The following is a 23,714-nucleotide window of genomic DNA, read 5'->3' as shown; positions in this document are numbered from 1 at the left end:
AATGCAGTGGTAGTGCCCCTTTAACAGAAATAATACAACAAATACCAAGTACTTTATGTACCAATTTGACCACTTCTGATGAGGACTTTATTTTGTTGGGACTGAATTTACTGCTCTGTTATTACATTATTTTTACTTGAAATTCCTAGAGCCAAAGTGGGTGGAAAGCTGAGGGAGGTGAAATGCCAGAGTAGGTACGTAACCGCCAGACAGAGAAATGTAGAATAATTTCAGACTGAGCTCAGTTACACTGAAATTCTGCTGAGAGATGGCATGTGATCCAGTGAGGCCTCAGGAAAAGTCCCACGAGATCCCAAGATAAACATGCTGATGCACGATCAATTACAATCAAAGACGAGGTTGTAACATAACTGAAGGCTTTAATAGACTAGAACTGATCCCCAGCAGCTTCGGTACAGAAAATGAGGGCTGCTGGGACGGCACCGGTTCTTATGCCCCGCCTGTCACGGCGGAGCTACATACCAACAGACAATGGTAAACTCCTAGGTTTAACCAATGATCTTCAGCCTCTTGGGTACTGTAATACCTGATAATACCACACAGGCTCCATCCAGGAAGGGATCACCTTTGAAATGACTGAATATGGCTCATTATGAATAAAAATTAAGCACTTCTTAGGCCAAGAAAAGACTCATGAGTCTTAATGTCAGTGAGTTTGGGGAGACACTTCTAATGCAACTCCCACCAGTCAAACAGGTATAGGATAGAGGCTCTGGTTTGGAGGTCTAGTATACAAGGGTTCCAGTCTGCTAGACTTGTGCTGGCAGAGCAAGCTGCATTTAATTCTCGGCCATTATTTTTAATAATAATCTTATTAGTGTCACAAGTAGGCTTACATTAACACTTCAATGAAGTTACTGTGAAAAACCCCTAGTTGCCACACTCCGGCGCCTGCTCAGGTACACAGAGGGAGAATTCAGAATGTCCAATTCACCTAACAAGCACGTCTTTCGGGACTTCGGAGGAAACTGGAGTGCCCGGATGAAATCCACGCAGACACGGGGAGAACATGCAGACTCCGCACAGACAGTGACCCAAGCTGGGAACCGAACCTGGGTCCCTGGCGTTGTGAAGCAACAGTGCTAACCATTGTGCTACCGCGCCATCTTTTAAGCAGATGCGGAAAGGAAAACTACCTTAAGAAAGGCTTCTTTCTGCTCCAAATGTTTGCTTATCAATGGCGTCACATGGTCAGTCTCAGCATTTGGCCCCAGTTTATCTTGGCCTCTACACCAGTCTTCATCCCTCCTGTACTCCTGTTCCAGACTCTCAAGGACACTGCAAACCTAATAACAAGGAACAGACATTAGACTTGGCAGCTCAACATATACACAGCTACCAAGGCTGAGCAATTGTACAGTCAGCTCGTGTACAGTCAGCTCGACATGGATGACCTTATGGTGCTAGCTTTGGTTCAGTAATACCAATTTCGCCTCTCAGTCATAAGGTCCAGAATTTTAATCCCAATCCAAAAGCACATAGTCTGGTCTGATATTTCAGTACAATGTTGAGGGAAAGCTGCACCATCAGAGGTGCTGTTTTCAGAGGAGGTACTTTCCCTCTCAAGTCAACATAAAAGACTGGATATCAGTATTCAAAGAGATCTCCTACTGTCCTGGCAAAGATATACCCCTTTTGGAACCTGGTGGACGGGTTGCAAGAGGGGTTAGAAATTGACCAGGAATTTGGGAGATTTGACACTGGAAACTGGCATAAAAATCTTCTTCCCTATTTTGCTGTCAAAAAAATTATTTATCTCTGTTTTACTATGAAACTACGCCAATGATGCATGGAATTTATGAACCAGAGCTTTTCCTGTGAAATAATACAAAGAACAAAGAAATGTACAGCACAGGAACAGGCCCTTCGGCCCTCCAAGCCCGTGCCGACCATGCTGCCCGACTAAACTACAAACTTCTACACTTCCTGGGTCCGTATCCCTCTATTCCCATCCTATTCATGTATTTGTCAAGATGCCCCTTAAATGTCACTATCGTCCCTGCTTCCACCACCTCCTCCGGCAGCGTGTTCCAGGCACCCACTACCCTCTGCGTAAAAAACTTGCCTCGTACATCTACTCTAAACCTTGCCCCTCTCACATTAAACCTATGCTCCCTAGTAATTGACCCCTCTACCCTGGGGAAAAGCCTCTGACTATCCACTCTGTCTATACCCCTCATAATTTTGTAGATCTCTATCAGGTCTCCCCTCAACCTCCTTCGTTCCAGTGAGAACAAACCGAGTTTATTCAACCGCTCCTCATAGCTAATGCCCTCCATACCAGGCAACATTCTGGTAAATCTCTTCTGCACCCTCTCTAAAGCCTCCACATCCTTCTGGTAGTGTGGCGACCAGAATTGAACACTATACTCCAAGTGTGGCCTAACTAAGGTTCTATATAATGACTAAATTGAATTGGAGAACAAAAAGGTACATGGGACATCCAACTGAAAAGTGATTGAAACATAGCATTTGACAATAAATTGGTGAAAAATACAAAGTTTTTGGCGATCTAGTTCAGAATTACAGCTTCAACATCTTAAATATCAATATATGATGATTAAACAAAATGCATGCTTGAACTTTCTACCTGTTCAGATGTCTTATAGAAAGCCACAGATGCATTGACCAGTTTGAGTCTGTCCTCCATCTTCAGCATTAGCTGTTGCCAGTGAAGTGCTACTTTCTCAGCGCATTCCCTGATGGCATCTGAATCATAGTGGCCAGCCTGTAGCATGGTCTCAGCCTTCTGCTGTACCTGAAGGGCACTTTGGTGGGTTTTCTGCAAAGAAGTGGCATGAAAGAGGGACTATGTGTAGGGAGGAAAGAAAGGTTTGCATGGAAATGCCAGAAAGATGGTAAAAGGGATTAGGTGTGAGTAATGAGATGTGGGAAAGTTAAACATTTTTAGAGACTTGCAATGAATTGTTAATTCCAATAACAACATATAGTAGTAGAGAGGGACAATAGCACTTCAACTGACAAAATAACATTTGCATTCTGGGCATACTTTGGTATTAATACTCAGGTTTTGGTTTTATCATAATATGTACAGAAGTATAAATAAATTTAAAATTGAGGACAGCATCAGCCCACATGTCAATCCATAAATACTGTTGTTTTTCATCTGTGTACTATATGGAGAACTATAATGTACAAATGACCCAATTGTACAGCCATGTGGAGAGTGGCCGATTTAAATGGTGCTTGGAAAAGGGGTGAATCAAGTGGTAACCATGAAATGCAACAATTTGTAAAGAAATCTTTATTGTCACAAGTAGGTTTACATTAACACTGCAATGAAGTTACTGTGAAAAGTCCCTTGTCGCCACATTCCAAAGCCTGTTCGGGTACACAGAGGGAGAATTCGGAATGTCCAAATTACCTAACAGCACATCTTTCAGGACTTGTGGGAGGAAACCGGAGCACCCGGAGGAAACCCACGCAGACACGGGGAGAACGTGCAGACTCCACACAGACATGACCCAAGCCGGGAATCGAACCTGGGATCCTGGAGCTGTGAAGCAACAGTGCTAACCACTGTGCTATCGTGCTGCCCTCACATTTCCTTCACTTCCAGTATTTTCAAGGTTTAAAATAAAAAATAAAATAATTCCAACCAATTTGTGTGACCTGAAAAGGGGCATCAGGTGGCTTATTTGCTATATTTTTTTTAAAAATTCAGACAAATATACCTCTGCATGGACCTGCTAACTTATCTGCAGCAACACAGTGTAGCAAAATTGGCCAGTGAGTTTCTCAAAGCAAATCTCTGTCCAATTTTGTGTTTGCCTCCCTCTCTGTCGCGCTCACTCTCACATAAAAGAATATAAAAATAGCACCCTGGAACTGGATGTGGTTTTGTTCGGCAAGGGATAGATTGCAGTCGTCTTACCAAATGGGATATCTCTCCAGAACAACAGAGAAAAATCAAGCCCTCTATATCAAGGTCTTTGTTAAATCAGTTTGTTAAAAATTTGTTAATGCACCATAAACCAACTGATTGCCATCTTTAGAATAGAGGAAGCAAATTCTGGGTACTGCAGGAGGCACTGAATTGCCGATGTCAATTCATTATTTAAGAAGGGTCGGAGATAGAAACTAGGAAATTACAGACCTAGTATTCAACCAATTTTGTGGGGGCGTTACTCTTTCATTCTGGACAGAGTGACTGAGCACATGGACAAATATAACCTGATCAGAAAGGTACAAGGTAAGCCATGTCTAACTAATTTAGTTTACTTTTTTGAGGTCACTAAAATGCTAGATAAGGGAATGTCTATGAATGTTATTTATATCAACTTGTGGTGAATGCTCCCAGCACATCACCAAAATGGTATCATTCACTCACTGGTGGGTTAAACTAACACAGTAACTCCACATTACACAAGTGATTAATTGATCACTCATTGCGTTTTCTGTCAGTCTCTTTAATGATCCTACCACTTTCAGGCCCCAAATGTTCTCAATCTTCCTATCCTCACTGGCTGTGCAAAGAGCACAGGAACAGGAATAGGCAATTCAGTCCCTCAAATCCTTTCTGCCATTCAATTATGTCAAGGCTGATCTGTACCTTAACTCCATCTGCCTGGGTTCTTAGAAACAAAACCCCATCGACTAAAGCCTTGACATTTTCAATTGACCTGCCTCAACAGAGCGAGGGACAGAGTTCCAAATTTCCACTATCCTTTCTGTGAGGAAATACTTTCTAACATCACTCCTATATAGCCCAGATCTAATTTTGAGGTTAAGCTCTCATGTTCTATACTTTCCCACCAGAGGAAAAAGGATGGGATCCTCTGGCCTGGTGGCCGGAAATTCCCGTCCAAGGGACGTGGACCTTTACATGGTCCGCGTCCCACCCGTGGCGATCTTGCAGTGGGCGTAAGAATCTAGCCCATAGTCTACATCTGTCCCATTAAATCCCATGACCATCTTAAACACCACATTTAAATTACCACTTAATTTTCTATACTCAAAGGAATATAAGTATCGTCTGTGTAATCTGTTCTCAATCCTTTAGGTTCAGTATCATTTTGGAGACACCCCATTACTGCTCCAAGGCCAATATATCCTTCCTGAGGAGTGATGCCCAGAATTGAACTGAGTGTTGTAAAAAAGTGGTTTAATCATAGCTCTGCACAGTTGTAAAATTAACGTTCACCCCATTGAACATCACAAACAAATGTGGCTCTGTCATGTAATTCTTTGGAATAATGTTCCACGTCTCATTATATTGGATTGAAGGAAACAGAAATAAAGGATGGCCTATTTGTGCAACATAATATAACACTGGAGTACAGAAACAGAGAGGGCAATTCATCATATATAAATTTTCAATCTGAACAGGGTATGAAATCTGAGGAAGGAGATGGCATTTACACAAAACCAGAGTTTATAAACCATTGAACTTAAAAATGGCTTTTGATGAAAATTTGGGGCAAACAATTTTTAAGAAACCATGTATGCCCAGCAAAGATTGATACTTATTCTAATAGATCCATAAAGAACATGGTCATTTCATCAGTAGAGAAAATAGGTTAGTGCTTCTGGCTGATTCTTAACACACTCCATTTGATGCATTAAAAAGTTTATTTTTAATATCATTTTATTTGAGTTAGACAAACTCAATTTATTTCAAATCTTATTTGCTACTTTTGCAGGTCATTTCCATAGAGCTGTTCCTTCTTCAATGCCATAGTTCAGCAGGCTGCAGTACAAAATCCTGTTTAAACATGGAGTGCGCACTGCACTTCTGGCCAAGTTACAGCAAGTGAATCAGGAGCAGGCCTGTGGAAATTACCTTCCATTCAGTGACATTACATGCTGATTTATTACTTTGAAGAGGCTTTCTGGATCAATCATATGTCTACAATAATCCGTCTGGGTTCCACTCTACATATCTAAACATTCAAAGCAAATGTAAATCATTATTGTGCTCCAATATACAGCAAGTAAAACAAATGTGTGAAACACCAGAATTACATCTGGTGCTGTTTTTTAATAGAATGTAGGAAGTAAATCCATTTGAGAATTACAGAGCATAAAACCTTCGCAACTCAGCTTCAATTTAAATCTCAATTCAAAAGTATGTATTACCTCTATGGCCAGCTGAAATTGCTCATGTTCACGCTGAAGCTGTTCTGCCTCTGATAGGGAGCTAGCATTAACAAGGCTAGCATTGAGCATGGATTCTCCATTTCGTATCCAGCCTAATACCTACAGGAAGAAGAAAGCAAACAGAAGTTCAATATGGTATTCGCTTAAGGCATTCTCACCGTAGCCTGTGCACTGATTTCCCCTTTCAATTGACGAATGCTTTCTGGGAGCACAAAGATGTGAAATTAAGTCTTTTACAATCCAGGCTGCACAGTGCTTGCACATGGTCAATAATAATCCCTCAGGGGATCAGAGACAGATGCTTCAACCATTCTTTTGTTAAGAAGAAAAGGAAAAGGACAAAGTTGCAGGATTGTCAGGATTACTATTTGTCCAGAAATAATATACGGATTCCCAGCACTGTTACTTTATTAATGCAGGATGATTCATCTCACTCAATGTAAGCACACAATCTATGTCTAAATTAAAACAACATTGATAGTTCAGCATTTGTTCAGATTACTAGAGGATTAGCAACATAATCTGCACATTTGTGATGAAGTCCCTACTTTTGACTTTTCAAATGTTGGGGGAAAACAGAACCATTCCTTTAGTATAATTAACAAGCACAACCGATCATTGTTTTGCGAATGCAACATTACAGCATGTATGGACATGACTGGCAGTTAGAAATTTGTTTGGGCTCCAACAAAGTGCTGGCTTTTCCATAAAGCCATCACTGTTAAATCAACGTCTATCAGCATTTAACCCGTAAAGATATAAATGACAGTTATCCTAAGAAATTTGATTCCACTAGGGAAAGCATAGACAAGGGAAAGTTTAGCATTAGTTCTGTAATCTCAAGCCTTTTGGAATTATTTTCCATTTGACCATGTTCACTGTCTTCATCAGAAGGTCACACAGCATTAAGAATCTTCTGCATTTAATTTACTGAACACATGCCAGCCAATAACTTCTCTCAGTTTCAAACTACAAGTCATTTGATTATTACCACACAGGCACTAATAACTTACTCATATTCAATGTCATTCATAAAAGCTAGTTAATAATCTAACTGAAATGTGTGCCTTGGTTGGTAATGCTAATAAAAAAAGTAAATGCAACTAAACTGAGCAGTAAAATCAGTCATGGAATTTTCTTCCACGATTTCTCTTCATCTCATTTTTATTCACACACTAAAAAAATTACAAGGAAGCAAGAAAAAAAAGTTAAATAAAAGTTTGTATGAAGTTTGCTAAACAAGGCTGTAAAGATGTAGCTTTGTTCACTAGAATAGGGCAAAAGAAAATTGTAATCACACATATTCATAATGGGTGTAAGCTCTATTGTAGATTGTATTTATTATATACTAATTATGTTCAATTGTATGCAGTTGGTGGGAATGAATTGGTGATTCTGCCTGAAACTGTGGTTGTTGAGTTAGGAGTTGCATGCTTGCAATGTGTAACTTGACAAATAAATGCTTGTAGAAGTGTTTAAAGATTGGCTCCAGTTCTATCCATCAACAGCTGGCTTTTTGAAGCCCACGTAGCTAGCCGTTAACGTTAAAAATTAATCTGTGAGGAAGCAAATTCATTACTGTTCTGACGGGATAGAAGCACAGGAACATAGGAGCAGGTGTAGACCATTCAGCCCATCAAGCCTGCTCTGCCATGCAATGGGGTCATGACTGATCATCCACTTCAATACCTTCTTCCCACACTGTCCCATATCCCTTTATTTCACTGAAATTTAGAAATCTATCAATTTCTGCTCTAAACAACTCAATGACTGAGCTTCCACAGCCCCTTAGGGATGAGAATTCCAAAGATTCACAACTCTCTGATTAAAAAAAGATTCTACTCATCTCAGTTCTAAGTGGCTTCCCTCATATTTTGAAATTGTGTTATCTGGGGCGAGATTCTCCGACCCCCCACCGGGTCGGAGAATCGCCGGGGGCTGGCGTGAATCCCACCCCCGCCGGTTGCCGAATTCTCTGGCACCGGAGATTCGGCGGGGGTGGGAATCGCGCCGCGCCGGTTGGCTGGCCCCCCCCCGGCGATTCTCCGGCCCGGATGGGCCGAAGTCCCGCTGCTGGAATGCCTGTCCCGCCGGCGTGGATTAAACCACCTCTCTTACCGGCGGGTCAAGGCGGCGCGGGCGGGCTCCGTGGTCCTGGGGGGGGGCGCGGGGCAATCTGGCCCCGGGGGGTGCCCCCACGGTGGCCTGGCCCGCGATCGGGGTTCACCGATCCGCGGGCGGGCCTGTGCCGTGGGGGCACTCTTTTCCTTCCGCCTTCGCCACGGTCTCCACCATGGCGGAGGCGGAAGAGACCCCCTCCACTGCGCATGCGTGGGGATGCCGTGAGCGGCCGCTGACGTTCCCGCGCATGCGCCGCCCGGCAATCTCATTTCCGCGCCAGCTGGCGGGGCACCAAAGGCCTTTCCCGCCAGCTGGCGGGGCAGAAATCAGTCCGACGCGGGCCTAGCCCCTCAAGGTGAGGGCTCGGCCGCTCAAGATGTGGAGGATTCCGCACCTTTGGGGCGGCGCAATGCCGGTCTGATTTGCGCCCTTTTTGGCGCCGGTCGGCGGACATCGCACCGATTACGGAGAATTTCGCCCCTTATCTGCATCTTTCCTGACTATCTCTTTAAGTATTTTGCAGGTTTCATTGAGATCACCTCTCATTCTTCAAACCTCCAGAAAATATAGGCTAGTTTCCCCTGTCTCTCTTATAGATCAGTCCTACCATCCCAGAAACAAGTCTGATGAACCTTTGTTGAACTCCTCTATGGCAATATTATCCTTCCTAAAATAAGGGTACCAAAACAGTTAGCATGGCCAATCCACCTAACTTGCACATCTTTGGACTGTGGGAGGAAACCAGAGCACCCGGAGGAAACCCGCGCACACACGGGGAGGATGTGCAGACTCCGCACAGACAGTGACCCAAGCCGGAATCGAACCTGGGACCCTGTAGCTGTGAAGTAACAGTGCTAACCACTGTGCTACTGTGCTGCCGATAAATCTAACATCCCATTTGACTAATTGCTTGCTGTACCTGCATGTTAGCTTTCAGTGACATATTGACAAGCACACCCAGATCCCTTGTAATCTACATTTCTTAATCTCTTACTATTTAAGAACTACTTTGCATATCTGTTCCTTCAACCAAGGTGATGACCTCAAATTTTCCACCTTTTACTCCATTTGCCATATTTTCTTGCCCACTCACTAAGTCTATCCAAATCCTCTTGAAGCCGCTTTGCATCTTCCTCACAACACACATTCCCACCTAGCTTTGTGTAATCCGCAAACCTGTTACATTTGGTCCCCACATCCAAATCATTGATATATATTACAGCCCACTAGTCACAGCCTGGCAACACGAGAATGACCCATCATCTAAATTTCTCTCCCCAAGTGCTGACTGAAGACCAGTCTGCTTCCAGCGTTTTATGTTTTTCTATTGTTCTATTTCAAATAAATTGATAACTGATTCATCCCCGACCAATGTCTTGGCCCCTCAGCATCTGCTTCAGTAGCAAATAAGCAGCGACCAAGGATCTGCATGCCTGCCTTTCAGCTCTGTTGAGGGATAGTGCATGGTTAGGTTGGGGGCATGGGGCTTCCATTAAAAAGAGGACTAATTGGTCTCCCAACAGGTCCTCAAGCTTAACATGAAAAATACCATGTGTTCTAAAAATACATCCCACTTTAAGCCATCATTTTCACATTTACCTGTTTAACCTCCGCCTGCAGGTGACGGAGCTGTAAACATTGCTCCAGGCGCTTCTGTGTCTGATCAGCATTCAGCTCGAGCTCTTGCTGTTTATCATGAAGGAATTCCAGTAGCTCCTGCACTTGTGTTCCTAAATCCATATCTTTATCACACGTTAGTTCAATTCCTGATTAAAATAAACAAATTTCATGGCTTATTTACAAACCTCTGCCTCTCTCACACTTCTCAGCATCTGAATTCTACTCATTACTGTTATTTTTTTTAAAAAGCTTTTCTCAGAACAGAACTCCTTCCTCCAAGATCTAGCAATTTGAAGGTGTATTGATTGTTTTCATTCCTAACACAATCAACAGAACATAATCTTTTCAGAAAGAGAATGACACAAATGAAACTTTGCACTCTCTTAAAGAAAGTAGATAACTTTCGTCAGAGAACACATGGCTGTAAACAGAGTGAGCTAATGATATTTAAACATACTGGCAGCCAAGTTAGACCCAGTTAGACTTTCACTCAGTTATAATTCAATGTAAACATACATCTTCTAGTTGTGAATGACAAGCTGCCTCTGAATTAGCATTTTCTGAAAGCACTCATGTGGAATTGAGTGAGAACTGTCACTTGTAGTTCTGTTGTTGCAACATGGATAATAGTTAACTGCTACATTTCAACTCTGTTAAGCAAAAATCTCTTTCTCAAAGGTTTAGTGCATGTGGATGCACCAATTCTGTACACAAACTTTGAAAGCAGACACACGACAAATATAACATATGAAGTTCCAACTAATCTCAATACTGGATGATTACTCGATAGCATGCTAATTACAGTATTGTTTGTCATGTTTTACTGCATAAGAGTCGTCCCAGAGTGATCAACACCCAGGCTGTACCCACCAAGATAACACCAATCCTATCTGTGGGCCACGGCACACTTTCCTGGGTGAGGAAAGTGCTTCCATAGGCTTTGGGGTCAGCAAAAAAATGGATACAGAGCTGTGCCATTTGCTGCAAAGCTACCCACAGTTTAAGTGCACAAATGACTGTCACAGCTATTGACACACTGTGGCCTTAAACTTGCTTCCAGTGCTTTCCTGATATGCAATAATTGCCGAACAAAAGAGAAATGCTATCAAAGCTTTCATCTTGCACTCATCAGGATAGCTCATGAGAAATTACTAACAGGGGAACAACAATGTATGCTGCATGAGAAGTGAGTGCTGATTGGGTTTAATAGCAAGCAATTCAGGTTTTTTTGCATTTTTTTCTCTTCAGTTGCTTTTCAAATTTCCTTTTGAAAGTCCTGATTGAATGCCTCCACTGCATCCTCAGGCAGTGCGTTCCAGATCCAACCACTTGCTGCGCAAAAATGCTTTCCTCCTGTTGCCTTTGATTATTTGCCAATCACCTTAAATCAGTACCCTCTAGTTCTTTACCCTTCCTCCAAAGGGAACAGATTTTTGCCAATCTTCTCTGTTTAGACCACTGATGATTTTGAATACCTCCACCAAATTTCCTCTCAACCTTCTCTACTTTCAGGAGAACAGCCCTCCCTTCTTCAATCCGTACACATAACTGCAGTTTCTCATACCCTGGAACCATTCCCGTGAATCCTTTATGCACCATCTCAATTGCATTAACATCCTTCCTGACGTGTGGTGCTCAGAATTGGACTCAATACGCCAGTTGAGGCTGAACAAGTGCTTTATGCAAGTTCAGTAACTTCCTTGCATTTTTATTCCATGTCCAGGGGCCTGTGTGCCTTATTTACTGCTTTCACAACCTGCCCTGCCACTTTCAATGATTTAGTAAGAGGTCTTACAACACTAGGTTAAAGTCCAACAGTTTTTTTTCGAATCACTAGCTTTCGGAGCGCGGCTCCTTCCTCAGGTGAAGAAGCTGCGCTCCGAAAGCTAGTGATTCGAAACAAACCCGTTGGACTTTAACCAGGACTTTAACCGGTGTTGTAAGACCTCTTACTGTGCCCACCCCAGTCCAACGCCGGCATCTCCACATTATGGATTCAATGATTTAGTGAAGAGACAGTGGTGTAATGGCAATGTCACTAGACTAGTAATCCCAAGTCCCAGACTAATGTTCTGGGGACATGGGTTCAAATCTTATCATACCAGCTGGTGGAATTTAAATACAATTAATAAAATCTGGAATTGACAACTAGTCTCGGAAATGTTGACCATGAAACTCTTGTTGATTGCTGTAAAAACCGACGAAAGGTTTTACCTGGTCTGGGCTACATGTGACTCCAGACCAACAGAAATGTGGTTGACTCTGAATTTCTCTCTGAAATGGTTGAGCAAGTCACTAATTTTAAGGAGAAATAAGGGATGGGCAATAAATGCTGGCCCAGCCAGCAACTCTCACATCACATGAAAGAATAAATTTTTAAAAGTGCACTTGATCCGCAGATCTCTCCGCTCTTGCACCTCAGAATTATATCTTTATTTTATGTTGCCTCTCCTCATTCTTATCAAAATGCATCACTTCACATTTTTCTGCATTAAATTTGATTTGCCAATTGTGCAAACTCCACCAGTCTGCCTACATCCTACTGAAATCTATCACTACCACTATCGTCCTCAAAGTTCATAATATTTCAAGTTTTGTGTCATCTGAAAATCTTGAAATTGTGCCTTGCCCAGCCAAGTCAAGGTCATTAATAAATATCAACAAAAGCTGTGATCATAATGCTGACCACTGGGAACCTCAATCTAAAGTATGTTCCAGTCCAAAAAATGACCATTCACCACAACTCTCTTTCCTTTTACTCAGCCAGCTTCGTATCTCTGCTGCCTCTGTCCCTTTTATTCCATGGGCTTAATTTTTGGTGGCATGCCTGTTATAAGCCACTTTATAAAACCCCTTTTGGAAGTCCATGTACCCCACATCAACCAGGTTACCCTCATCAATCCTCAACCAAAAAAAATCAGCTATTACCTCATCAAAATTATATAGGTTGAAGTGTACAAATGAGACATTCCCGTATTTGTGAAGGAGCTGATGTGTCACAATTAGCTATGTGCTCAACCAAAGCCTGGGGATCCTTGGAGCACAAAAACATTGTCCATAAAGGGACTGAAACAAAAGCCAATACTGCTGATACATTGGGAGAGGTAGGAAAAGAACCAAGCTTGGGCAAATCTTCAGTACTATTGCCAGAACGTTGTCAGGGCCCATAACCTTTAGAGTATCCAGTACCTTCAGCCATTTCACATGGAGCGAATCAAATTGCCATCTGTGATGCTGATACTTCAGGAGGAAGCTCTGAAGACTCATCCAATTGACATTTCTGACTGAAGATGGTTGCAAATGCTTCAACCTTTTGCTGGGTTCCCCTATCATTGAGGATGGGGATATCTGTGGAGTCTCTTCCTCCAGTTAGATGTTTAATTGTCCATTACCATTCATAAATGGATATGACAGGATTGCAGTGTTTAATCTAGTCCATCGGTTGATCCATTGCTTAGCTCTGTCTATCGTATGCTGCTTATGATGTTTGGTGTGCAACCTCTATTTTAGCTTCAGCAGATTGACTCCTCATTCGTAGGTAAGCTGATGCTGCTCCTGGCATGCCTTTCTGCACTCTTCATTGAACCAGGGTTGATGTCCCAGCTAATGGCAATGGTAGAGTTGGGGATATGTCAGGCCATAAGATTACAGGTTGTATTGTACACAACTCTGCTGCTTCTGATGGCCCATAGTGCCTCATAGATGTTCGGTTTTGAGTTACAGGTTCTGTTCAAAATCTATTTCATTTAACACAGGGGTAGTGCCACAAAACACGATGGAGCATATCCTCAATGTGAAGGTGGTGCTTTATCTCCACAGGTGGTCACTCCTACCAGTTCTGTCATGGACAGATGGAGCCGAAACAGGAATATTGATGAGGATGAGGTTAAGTAGGTGTTTCCCTTTTGTTTCCCTCACGACCTGCTGCAGACCCAGTCTGGCAGCTATGTCCTTTAGGACTCGGCCACCTCGATTAACAGTGGTTAACAGTGGTGCCAATGAGCCACCTTTGGTGATGGGACACTGAAGTACCCCACCCAGAGTACATTCTGTACCCTTTCCAGCCTCAGTGCTTCCTCCAAGTGATGTTCAACATGGAAGAGTACTGATTCATCAGTTGAGGGAGGTGCGGTACGTGGTAACCAGCAGGAGGTTTCCTTGCCCATATGTGACCTGATGCCATGAGACATCCTTGACGCTAGAACCAGGGAGGCAATATACCACCCTGGAGTCTTGTTTGAGGCCACAGAAAAACCTATCTATTCCACTTACAATTGAATCCCCTCCAACAATTGCACTGGCACACATTTTACTCCTCCCCTGTGCAGCAGAGCCAACCATGGTGCAACAAAATTGGCTGTTTCTGCTTTCCACTGAAAGGTGACTTCTCTCAACAGTATCCAAAGTGGTATATCTGTTTGGCAAGCGAATAGCCACAGGAAATTTCCATAGTGTCCCCAGCCACTGGTCCAGTTCTGAAATCTGGGCTTCCAGGAGCTGCAGCTGGGAACACATCCTGCATACATGCTGGCCCTGGGCACTGGAAATATTCTTGGCTTCCCACATAGTACATGAGGAGCAAACCAAGGCCTTGAGCTCTCCAGCCATGACTAAACTTTTGTATTAAACCTTTAAAGGACTCTTAAAATCAAATAATACCAAGTACTTTTGGGCTCTTCCCTTGATTCCATTAGAACAGAATATAGCCCTAACAAACTTGAAACCACAAAATAAAGATATAAACTATAAGCTATAATTTTTTAAAAATACATTTACAGTACCCAATTAATTTTTTTCCAATTAAGGGGCAATTTAGTGTGGCCAATCCATCTACCCTGCACAACTTTGGGTTGTGGGGGCGAAACCCACGCAAACAAGGGGATAATGTGCAACCTCCACACGGACAGTGACCCAGAGCCGGGATCGAACCTGGGACCTTGGTGCCGTGAGGCAGCAATGCTAACCACTACACAACTATAAGCTATAATAGCAGTATAACTATTCACCGTCTGTACACACCCAATCAGCAGCTTCCACTTACCCCATGTCACTTTTAAATACTGCCGTCATCTTAGGAGCTCTGCCTCTGGATCGAGTGAATCTACCAAACCCGCAACCTCTACCATCCAAAGAGGCAAGGTAACACTACCACTTGCAAGTTCCCTTCCAAGTCTTACAGCATCTTGACTTAGAACAATATCATTGGTCCTTCACCATCGCTGGGTCAAGATCCTGGGACTACCCCCAGCAGCACCATGGTGTACCTGCATCACATGGACCGCAGTTCAAAAAACCATTGGTCTGCTCTCCATCATCAGTGAAGTGATGGAAGAAGTCATCAACAGTGCTATCAAGCGGCACTGACTGATGCTCAGTTTGGGTTCTGCCAGAGACAATTAGCTCCTGACCTCATTACAGCCTCAGTCCAAACATGGACAACAGAGCTAAATTGAAGAGGTGAGGTGAGAGTGACTGACTTCCCTTGACAACAAGGCAGCATTTGACTGAATATGTCATCAAGGAGTCCTAGCAAAATGAGTCAATGAGAATAAGGAGGAAACCCCTCCACTGGTTAGAATCATGCTGAGCACAAAGGAGGATGTTTGTGGTTGTTCAAGGCTAATAATCTTAGTCCCAGGACTGCAGGAGTTCCTCAGGCTAGTATCTTAGGCCCAACCAACTTCAGCTGCTTCATCAAAGACATCCCTCCATCATAAGGTCAGAAGTTTAATGGCATTACCATTGCTGAATCCCCAACTATCAACACCCTGGCAGTTACCGTTGAACAGAAACTGAACTGGACTAGTCATATAATTACTGTGGATACAAGTGCATATCAGAGGCTGGGAATTCTGTGGAGAGTAATTAATCTCCTGATTCCCCAAAGCCTGTCCACAATCTACAAGGCACAAGTCAGAAGTGTGATGGAATACTCTGCACTTGCCTGGATGAGTGCAGCTCCTACAACACTCAAGAATCTCAACACCGTCCAGGACAAAGAAGCCTGTTTGATCAGCACCCCATGCACCACCTTCAACATTGTTACGATTCCAGCTGATGTTACTACTGGACAAGTCAGATTCCAGGACGGAACCCGACTTGATGGATCAAATTTTTATCTTTTGTTTATATACGTGGATGGACAGAGTCACAGGACTGCCGATGAACTTGTAACAAAAGAATAAAACATTATTAAAAAAGTAAAGATTAATTATAATACACTACTCTGTTATCCTAACTACCTTTGCAGATATACAGGTTTGTAAGGACAACACAAGTTACAGAATCTATCTTATACTCTAATCATCACAGTAAGAACACAGCTCATGTAAACCTATCAGCAAAAATGTTCTCAGACATCCTACACTTTGAAATCAAGTGATAGATGCCACTCGATACAACTCTGTGAATTTCTCAATTTCCTCCTAGACACTTGTCACACTTTGAGCCAATTGGTCCCACTGGCACACGAAGGGTGGCATTCTCCCATCCCTCCCGTGGCAGGTTTGGTCGCAGGCAGGAGTGGAGAATCTAGCAGGAGCCAAGAAGTTTGAAACCTGCCAGCGAAACCACTTAATAATTTTCCCAATCGCAGGTAAATGGTGGGTCAATCTTCCCACTGGCTGGTGGCATGAATGCCATTGCTTTCATTTGCATCTCATGAACGCTCATTAAAACCGCTGCTCGCCAGAATCCAAATGGACCTTCCAGTCTTCTGTCACGCCAGCGTGAAATTACGTTGGTTTAAAGAGTGGCGTTCACAAGGCGGTCCTCAGTTTGCAAGAGACTTTGAGGTGAGTTCCCCTTCCCCCCCGGTATCACACACCAGTGTCTACCTGGAAGGATTGTGCTATGGGACACATGCAGTCACCGCAACAAATGTCTGAGATTTGATTGGGGGTGGAGTGCAATGTGAGGCCGGGAGGAGTGGTGTGTGTGTCTGTGTGTGTGGCCTAACAAAGACAAGGAGGCAATGTGGGAGGAGGGCTGTGCAAGGAGGGGAGAAGGAAGGACAAGAGCTCACGATGGCAGGCAGAGGGGCAAGGAAGTGGATGAAGAAGATGAACAATGGAAGGCAGAGGGAAGACCAAGGGGAAGAAGCTAGATCTCGACAAGGCTGCATGAAAAGCCCACAAAACAGGGGTCAAAGGGGTCATTGTTTTTTTTAAATAAATTTTTTAAAAATTTAAATTTAAATTTAAAAAATAAATTTAGAGTACCCAATTCATTTTTTCCAATTAAGGGGCAATTTAGCGTGGCCAATGCACCTAGCCTGCACATCTTTGGGTTGTGGGGGCAAAACCCATGCAGACATGGGGAGAATGTGCAAACTCCACACGGACAGTGACCCAGAGCCGGGATCGAACCTGGGACCTCGGCGCCATGAGGCAACAGGGCTAACCCACTGCGCCACCGTGCTGCCCTGCTACCACGAGTAGAGGTCCAAGTGGGGCATAGGCACCTCACAGGTGATGGGCTCGGGGGGAGGGTGTTGACTCAAGGAACAGACTTCTTCTTGAGGTTCCATAAGACTATAAGACATAGGAGCAGAATTAGGCTACTCAGCCCATCGAGTCTGCTCCACTATTCAATCATGGCTGAAAGGGGCAGCACGGTAGCCTTGTGGATAGCACAATTGCTTCACAGCTCCAGGGTCCCAGGTTCGATTCCGGCTTGGGTCACTGTCTGTGCGGAGTCTGCACATCCTCCCCGTGTGTGCGTGGGTTTCCTCCGGGTGCTCCGGTTTCCTCCCACAGTCCAAAGATGTGCAGGGTAGGTGGATTGGCCATGATAAATTGCCCTTAGTGTCCAAAATTGCCCTTAGTGTTGGGTGGGGTTACTGGGTTATGGGGCTAGGGTGGTGGTGTTGACCTTGGGTAGGGTGCTCTTTCCAAGAGCCGATGCAGACTCGATGGGCCGAATGGCCTCCTTCTGCACTGTAAATTCGATGAAATCTATCGATATTTTTCTCAGCCCCGTTCTCCTGCCTTCTCCCCATTGCCTGACCTCTCCCCATAACAGCCATTTCCCTCTGGGTTGTTGACATCCTGCACGGTCTGTTGAAGACAGATGGGCTGGAGAGAATGATATAAGTGCCCTGGACTGGTGTCAGCACCTTCAAATCCACCAGCTGACAGCGGGTGGATGAATCAGTTGCTGGTTTGCCAGGAGATTCGGAGGGAAACTCACCTGTGCACAATTAATGAAGTTCCAAGCACAGAATCTGGCACAGAATCCCACCATTTTAACCAGCAGGAAAGGTGTCACTGGACCCACCTGCCACCACACTTAGTCTCAAAAGCAGAGAATTCTACTCTCACTTTCACACAAGGGTTTCAAAACTCGAGGGATTTCCGGTGGCAGCCATGGAATGAACAGTCGCACATTTGGCAGCTGCCACTCAAGGTAGATATTTTGGTTCTTTCCTCGTTCGTAGGGTGGAAGTTTGTATGGAAAAAGGTGTCAGCGTACCAGGAGAAACTGAGATTCCACTAGTGTGGCTGGTGGATGGATCCAGGGACCAGGAGTGGGTCGAGAAGAAGGGAGCTGGTAGAGCAGGAGAATCTTCGGGCACAACAAATCAAGATGACAGAGGGTAAAGGGCCTGTAAAGGGAGACCCAAAAGAGGCTGAAGGAGAAGGTGGAGGATCTGGAGAACCGCTCCAGAAAACAAAGCTTGCGGTTTGTGGGGATGCCCGAAGGCATTGAAGGTACAGAGGCCGGCAAGTATGTGGCCACGACGTTGCAAAAGCTGATGGGGGAGGGGGCCTTTGACCGTTCCTGGAAGTCAACTAAGTGCACTGGGTGCTGATGAGGAGGCTGCAGACAGACGAGCCTCCGAGGAGGATGGTGGTGTGGTTGCACCGCTTCTTGGACAAGGAGAAGATTCTGCGGTGGGCGAGGCAGATGAGGAAAAGCATCTGGGAGGGGAACGAGCTGCGGGTGTATCAGGACAGGGTGCAGAGCTGGTGAGGACAAGGGCTGGGTTTAACTGGGTCAAGGCTGCCCTCTTCAAGAATAATAATAATAGCTTATTGTCACAAGTCGGCTTCAATGAAGTTACTGTGAAAAGCCCCTAGTCGCCACATTCCGGCGCCTGTTCGGGGAGGCCGGTACGGGAATTGAACCCGGGCTGCTGGCCTTGTTCTGCATTGCAAGCCAGCTATTTAACCTACTGTGCTAAACCAGAAGGGGTGAAGGTTGGAATGATGTACTCGGCCCGCTTCTGGGTGACATTCCAGGCCCGAGAATATTATTTAGTACGCCAGAGGAGACAACAGAATTTTTGAGAGACAATGAACTTGCAGCAGGAGGAGGACATTAAACTTTCGAGGTGGTGTGAGGAGGTGTTTCCTTTTGGTGGTTGTTGGAGAGTTTTTTCAGCATTGTGATGCCTTATTAGGCTTGGAGGTGGGGGTGCTTGGGGGGTATTAAGGTGAGCGCACCTTTTCCTGTTCCTTTGTTTACTGAGGGAGTGTGGACAGTTGAGGGGGGGGCGGGGGAAAGGGGGGGGAGTCACAGGGGGTGGGGTAGGAGGATGGAAGGCCTTGGGCAGGGCTAGCTGAATGGGCTAGTTACTGGGAGGGCCGTGAAGGGTGGTCAGGCGGTTGGTGTGGGGGAGTGGGGAGGGGGTACTGGCAAAGGTGTGGTTGTGGTGGGCATCCATTCCCTGATATTGAAAAAAGATAAGGATCTGGAACAGTATGAATCCTACCATCCCATATTGTTGCTGTATGTGGATGCCAAGTTGTTCGGGAAGGTGTTGGCTTCGCGGATTGAGGACTGTGTCCCGAAGATGATAGGTGAGGACCAAATGGGGTTTGTGAAGGGGAGGCAGTTGTCAGCAAATGTGAGGAGGTTACTTAACGTGGAAGTGGCAGTGATGATGGATGGTGAGAAGGATTTTGACCGGATAGTGTGGGAATAGCTGTGGGAGGTGTTGGGACAGTTTGGGTTTGGGCAGGGGTTTGTGGATTGGGTCCGTTGCTGTATAAGGCACCGGTTGCAAGTGTGCAGACAAACCGGCTGAGTTCGAGATATTTCGGGTGGAACCATGGGACAAGGCAGGGGTGCCCGCTCTCCACGTTTTTTGCCTTGGCAATAGAGTCATTGGCACTGGCGCTTAGAGTGTCAAGGGTTGAAAAATGATTGTGCACCGGGGGGAGGGGGGGGGGGGGGGCGGTGTCAAGCACAGGGTTTTGCTGTATGTGGATGACCTGTTGGTATATATTTCAGACCCATTGAGGGGCATTTCAGAATTCTGGGGACTTTGGTCAGTTTTCCGGATACATGCTGAACATGGGAAAGAGCAAGGTGTTCCCAATTGAGACCAGAGGGCAGAAGAGGAGTTTGGGGGAGCAGCCATTCAAGGTGGTGCGGGCGGGTTTCAGGTACTTAGGCATTCCGGTGGCGTGGGGCTGGGCGCAGCTGCATACGTTAAATTTGGCTTGGCTGGTGGAGCAGATGAAGGGGGATTTTAAGAGGTGGGATGTGCTGTCATTGCAGGAAGGATGCAGACAGTGAAGACGATGGTGCTGCTAAGGGTCTTGTATTTAAGAAGCTCCTGATCTTCGTTCCAAAGTTATTTTTTAAAAAGGTCAATGCCTTGACCTCGGGGTTTGTGTGGGCAGGGAAGACCCCCTGGGTCAAGAGGGCTTTCTTGAAGCGGGGGCAAGGATGGAGAGGGCTGGTATTGCTGAATATAATGAACTGCTGTTGGGCGGCTAACATCGCTATGGTCAGGAAATGGGTAGTGGGGGGGTCGGTATGGGGCGGATGGAGGCGGCTTCTTGCAGGGGAACTAGTTTAGGGGCATTATTGACAGTGCCTCTACCGTTCTCGCCGGCCAGGCACTCTGTGAGCCCAGTGGTGGTGTCGGCCTTAAGGGTATGGGGGCAGTGGAGGCAGCACATGAAACTGGAGGGTTCTTCTGTGTGGGCACTGATTTGTGACAACCATAGGTTTGCACCGGGGGAGGCTGGATGCGAGGTTTCGGGGGTGGCGGCAGGCAGATCTGTTCGTAGGGGGCAGCTTTGCGAAATTAGAGGATCTGGAGGAAGACTATGAGCTGCCCAGGGGGAATGGTTTTAGGTACTTACAGGAACGGGATTTTGTGAGGTTGGAGGTGCCGTACTTTCCCGGGTTGCCGCCCCTGGGGCTTCAAGATAAGGTACTGTTGAAGGAGGGGATAAGGGAGGGGAAAGTGCCTGAGGGTTTCAAGGAACTGATGGACTAGGGGGGAGCCCCGATGGGAGATAATATAATAATAATAATTACTTATTGTCACAAGTAGGCTTCAATGAAGTTACTGTGAAAAGCCCCTAGTCGCCACATTCCGGCGCCTGTTCAGGGAGCCCGGTACAGGAATTGAACCCGCGCTGCTGCCTTGTTCTGCATTACGAGCCAGTTATTTAGCACAGTGTGCTAAACCAGCCCCTTGTTAAACGAAAGTGGGAGGAGGAGCTGGGGGGGGGCGAGGCCGAGATGTGGGAGCAGGCACTGCAGATGGTGAGTGCGTCCTCGTCGTGTGCAAGGCTCAGTCTTATCCAGTTTAAAGTGGCCAACAAGGCACATATGATGGTGGCTACGATGTAGGTTCTTTGAGGGTGTAGAGGACAGGTGTGGGCGGTACGTGGGGAGGCCTGCGAACCCGATCCACATGTTTTGGGCGAGTCCGAAATTGAATGGGTTCTGGCAGGGGTCTGCGATAGTAATGTCCGAGGTGTTGGGGGTAAAGGTGGTAGCGATATTTGGAGTGTCGGAAGACCCGGGAGTGCAGGGGGCGAGAGGGGCCGATGTCTTTGCCTCCCTGATAGCCCGGAGATGGATTTTGTTTGAGTGGAGGGACTCAGGGACGCCAGAAGCGGGGGTGTGGGTAAGTGACCAGGCGGAATTCCTGAGGTTAGAAAAGATCAAATATGTCCTGAGGGCGTTGGTAGATGGGTTCGCCCCGGAGGTGGAAGCCATTCATTGACTTCTTTAAAGAGATGTTAGCAAAGGGGTAAGGGGAGGGAGGGAGTCTTGGGGGGAATAAGGGAGTTAAAAATGGAGGAGGCAGGATGGGAGGCATTGCTGGTTATTTATTATGTTGTATTATTTTGCTTCTGCTCTTATTTACTTTGTTTGTTGTTTATATAAATGCCTGAATAAAATATTTTTAATACAAAAAGGTTTCAAAACTCTGCTCTTGAAGAACACAACTTTCCCAAACAACACGCTCTCTGATGTCTTCACAAGGATCCACCTCCAGGGTTTTAACCTCTCCTTCTGGAATTCCTCTGCCCTGGATTGTCATGTGCATTCAAGCTTCTACATAACCTCTCAGGAACCCAGACATGCCAACAGAACACCACTACTTCACAGGCTATATTAAGGTGTCACCAATTTTTGACCATCTCAGATATCTGGCTTCTCGCAAGATGACATCTCAAGGTCTGTACCTTGCAGCCCTGTCTTTGACTGGGAGACTATCTCTGTTCTTGACTTCACTGAATTGAAGCCTTTGTCCATTTTCTTGTTCTTTGACTTCAGTCTTCTTGGAACATTCTTCTATTCTGATTTCTTCTTTAATTTCTGAGGTTTGCTTTCTGTCCCTCTGTATTGTCCTGCCTGTGCTGAAAGTTTCTGGGAAAACTGGGGCGGGATTCTCCGACCCCCTGCCAGGCCGGAGGACCACCGGGGGGCGGCGTGAATCCCGCCCCGCCGCCAGCTGCCGGATTCTCCGGCGCCGGTTTTTCGGCAGGGGCGGGAATCGCGTTGCGTCGGTCGGGGGCCGTCGGCAGCAGCCCCCCCCGGCGATTCTCTGCCCCGCGATGGGCCGAGTGACCGCCCGTTTTCAGCCAGTCCCGCCGGCGTATATTACATCAGGCCCGTACCAGCGGGACCTGGCTCTGCGGGCGGCCTGCAGAGTCCACGGGGGGGACGCGGGGGGATCTGGCCCTGGGGGAGGCCCTCACGGTGGCCTGGCCCGCGATTGGGGCCCACCGATCCACAGGCGGGCCTGTGCCTTGGGGGCACTCTTTCCCACCGCGCCGGCCGGTGTAACGTTCCGCCATGGCTGGTGCGGAGAAGAACCCCTGTGCATGCGCTGGGATGACGGCAGTACCTGCTGGCGCTCCCGCGCATGTGCCAACTCACGCCGGCCGGTGGAGGCCCTTCGCCGCCGGCTGTCACGGCGCCAACCCTGCCGGCGCCGGCCTAGCCCCTGAAGGTGTGGAGGATTCCGCACCCTCCGGGCGGCCCGACGCCGGAGTGGTTCACGCCACTCCTCGGTGCCAGTACGGCCTGCCCGCCGGATAGCGGAGAATCCCTCCCCTGTTTACTCCTGGTTAACCTTCTTTCAACAGCACCAACTGCTTCTGTTTTTCTGTGTGGGCCTCTGGTTCCTAAGCAACCGCCTTTTTTAAAACCCTGTATTTGCTTTGACATTGTAAAATCTCATTACAATGCAGGCATCTAAACCAACTATACACTTACAGGCACCTTCTTTTAACACAAAGCTAAAACTGAAGCTTTAACCCTTTCTTCGCACACAAATGCAAAAACACAAATTATGGTTAAACTTAAGTTATACCTTATTTCTAATACCCACAAAAACGAATATAAATTACTTAAACTATCTCTATTTCCAAACAACATCCATTCCCTCCACCACAGAAATTTGGTGGCAGCAGTTTGTACCATCTACAAGATGCACTGCAGAAACTCACCAATGCTCCTTCGACATCACCTTCCAAAGCTACAACCTCTACCATCCAGAAAGAAAAGGGCAGCAGACGAATGGTAACACCACCACGTGCAGGTTCCCTTCCAAACAACCATCCTGGCTCGCA

The 23,714-nt window shown here is 45.9% G+C and overlaps 1 protein-coding gene across 3 annotated transcripts in view; it reads right to left on the bottom strand.

The window, feature by feature from the left end:
* The window catches only part of kalrna (kalirin RhoGEF kinase a), a 1,210,365-nt gene that overhangs the window by 502,926 nt on the left and 683,725 nt on the right, over positions 1 to 23,714 (bottom strand). For 2 of the 3 annotated variants that reach the window (XM_072475613.1, XM_072475625.1), the window contains exons 15-18: positions 9,862 to 10,028; positions 6,121 to 6,240; positions 2,612 to 2,830; positions 1,158 to 1,307 (exon numbers count right to left, since the gene is read on the bottom strand). In XM_072475613.1, coding sequence (XP_072331714.1) covers positions 1,158 to 1,307; positions 2,612 to 2,830; positions 6,121 to 6,240; positions 9,862 to 10,028 — 656 coding nt within the window. The remainder of the gene's footprint in view (positions 1 to 1,157; positions 1,308 to 2,611; positions 2,831 to 6,120; positions 6,241 to 9,861; positions 10,029 to 23,714) is intronic. The other variant, XM_072475615.1, reaches the window with a different exon arrangement.

The sequence above is a fragment of the Scyliorhinus torazame genome, chromosome 2 (genome assembly GCF_047496885.1).
Source record: "Scyliorhinus torazame isolate Kashiwa2021f chromosome 2, sScyTor2.1, whole genome shotgun sequence".
Taxonomy (NCBI): Eukaryota; Metazoa; Chordata; class Chondrichthyes; order Carcharhiniformes; family Scyliorhinidae; genus Scyliorhinus; species Scyliorhinus torazame.
Note: the sequence above shows the minus strand (reverse complement) of the source record. Positions and strands in the feature narration are given on the sequence as shown.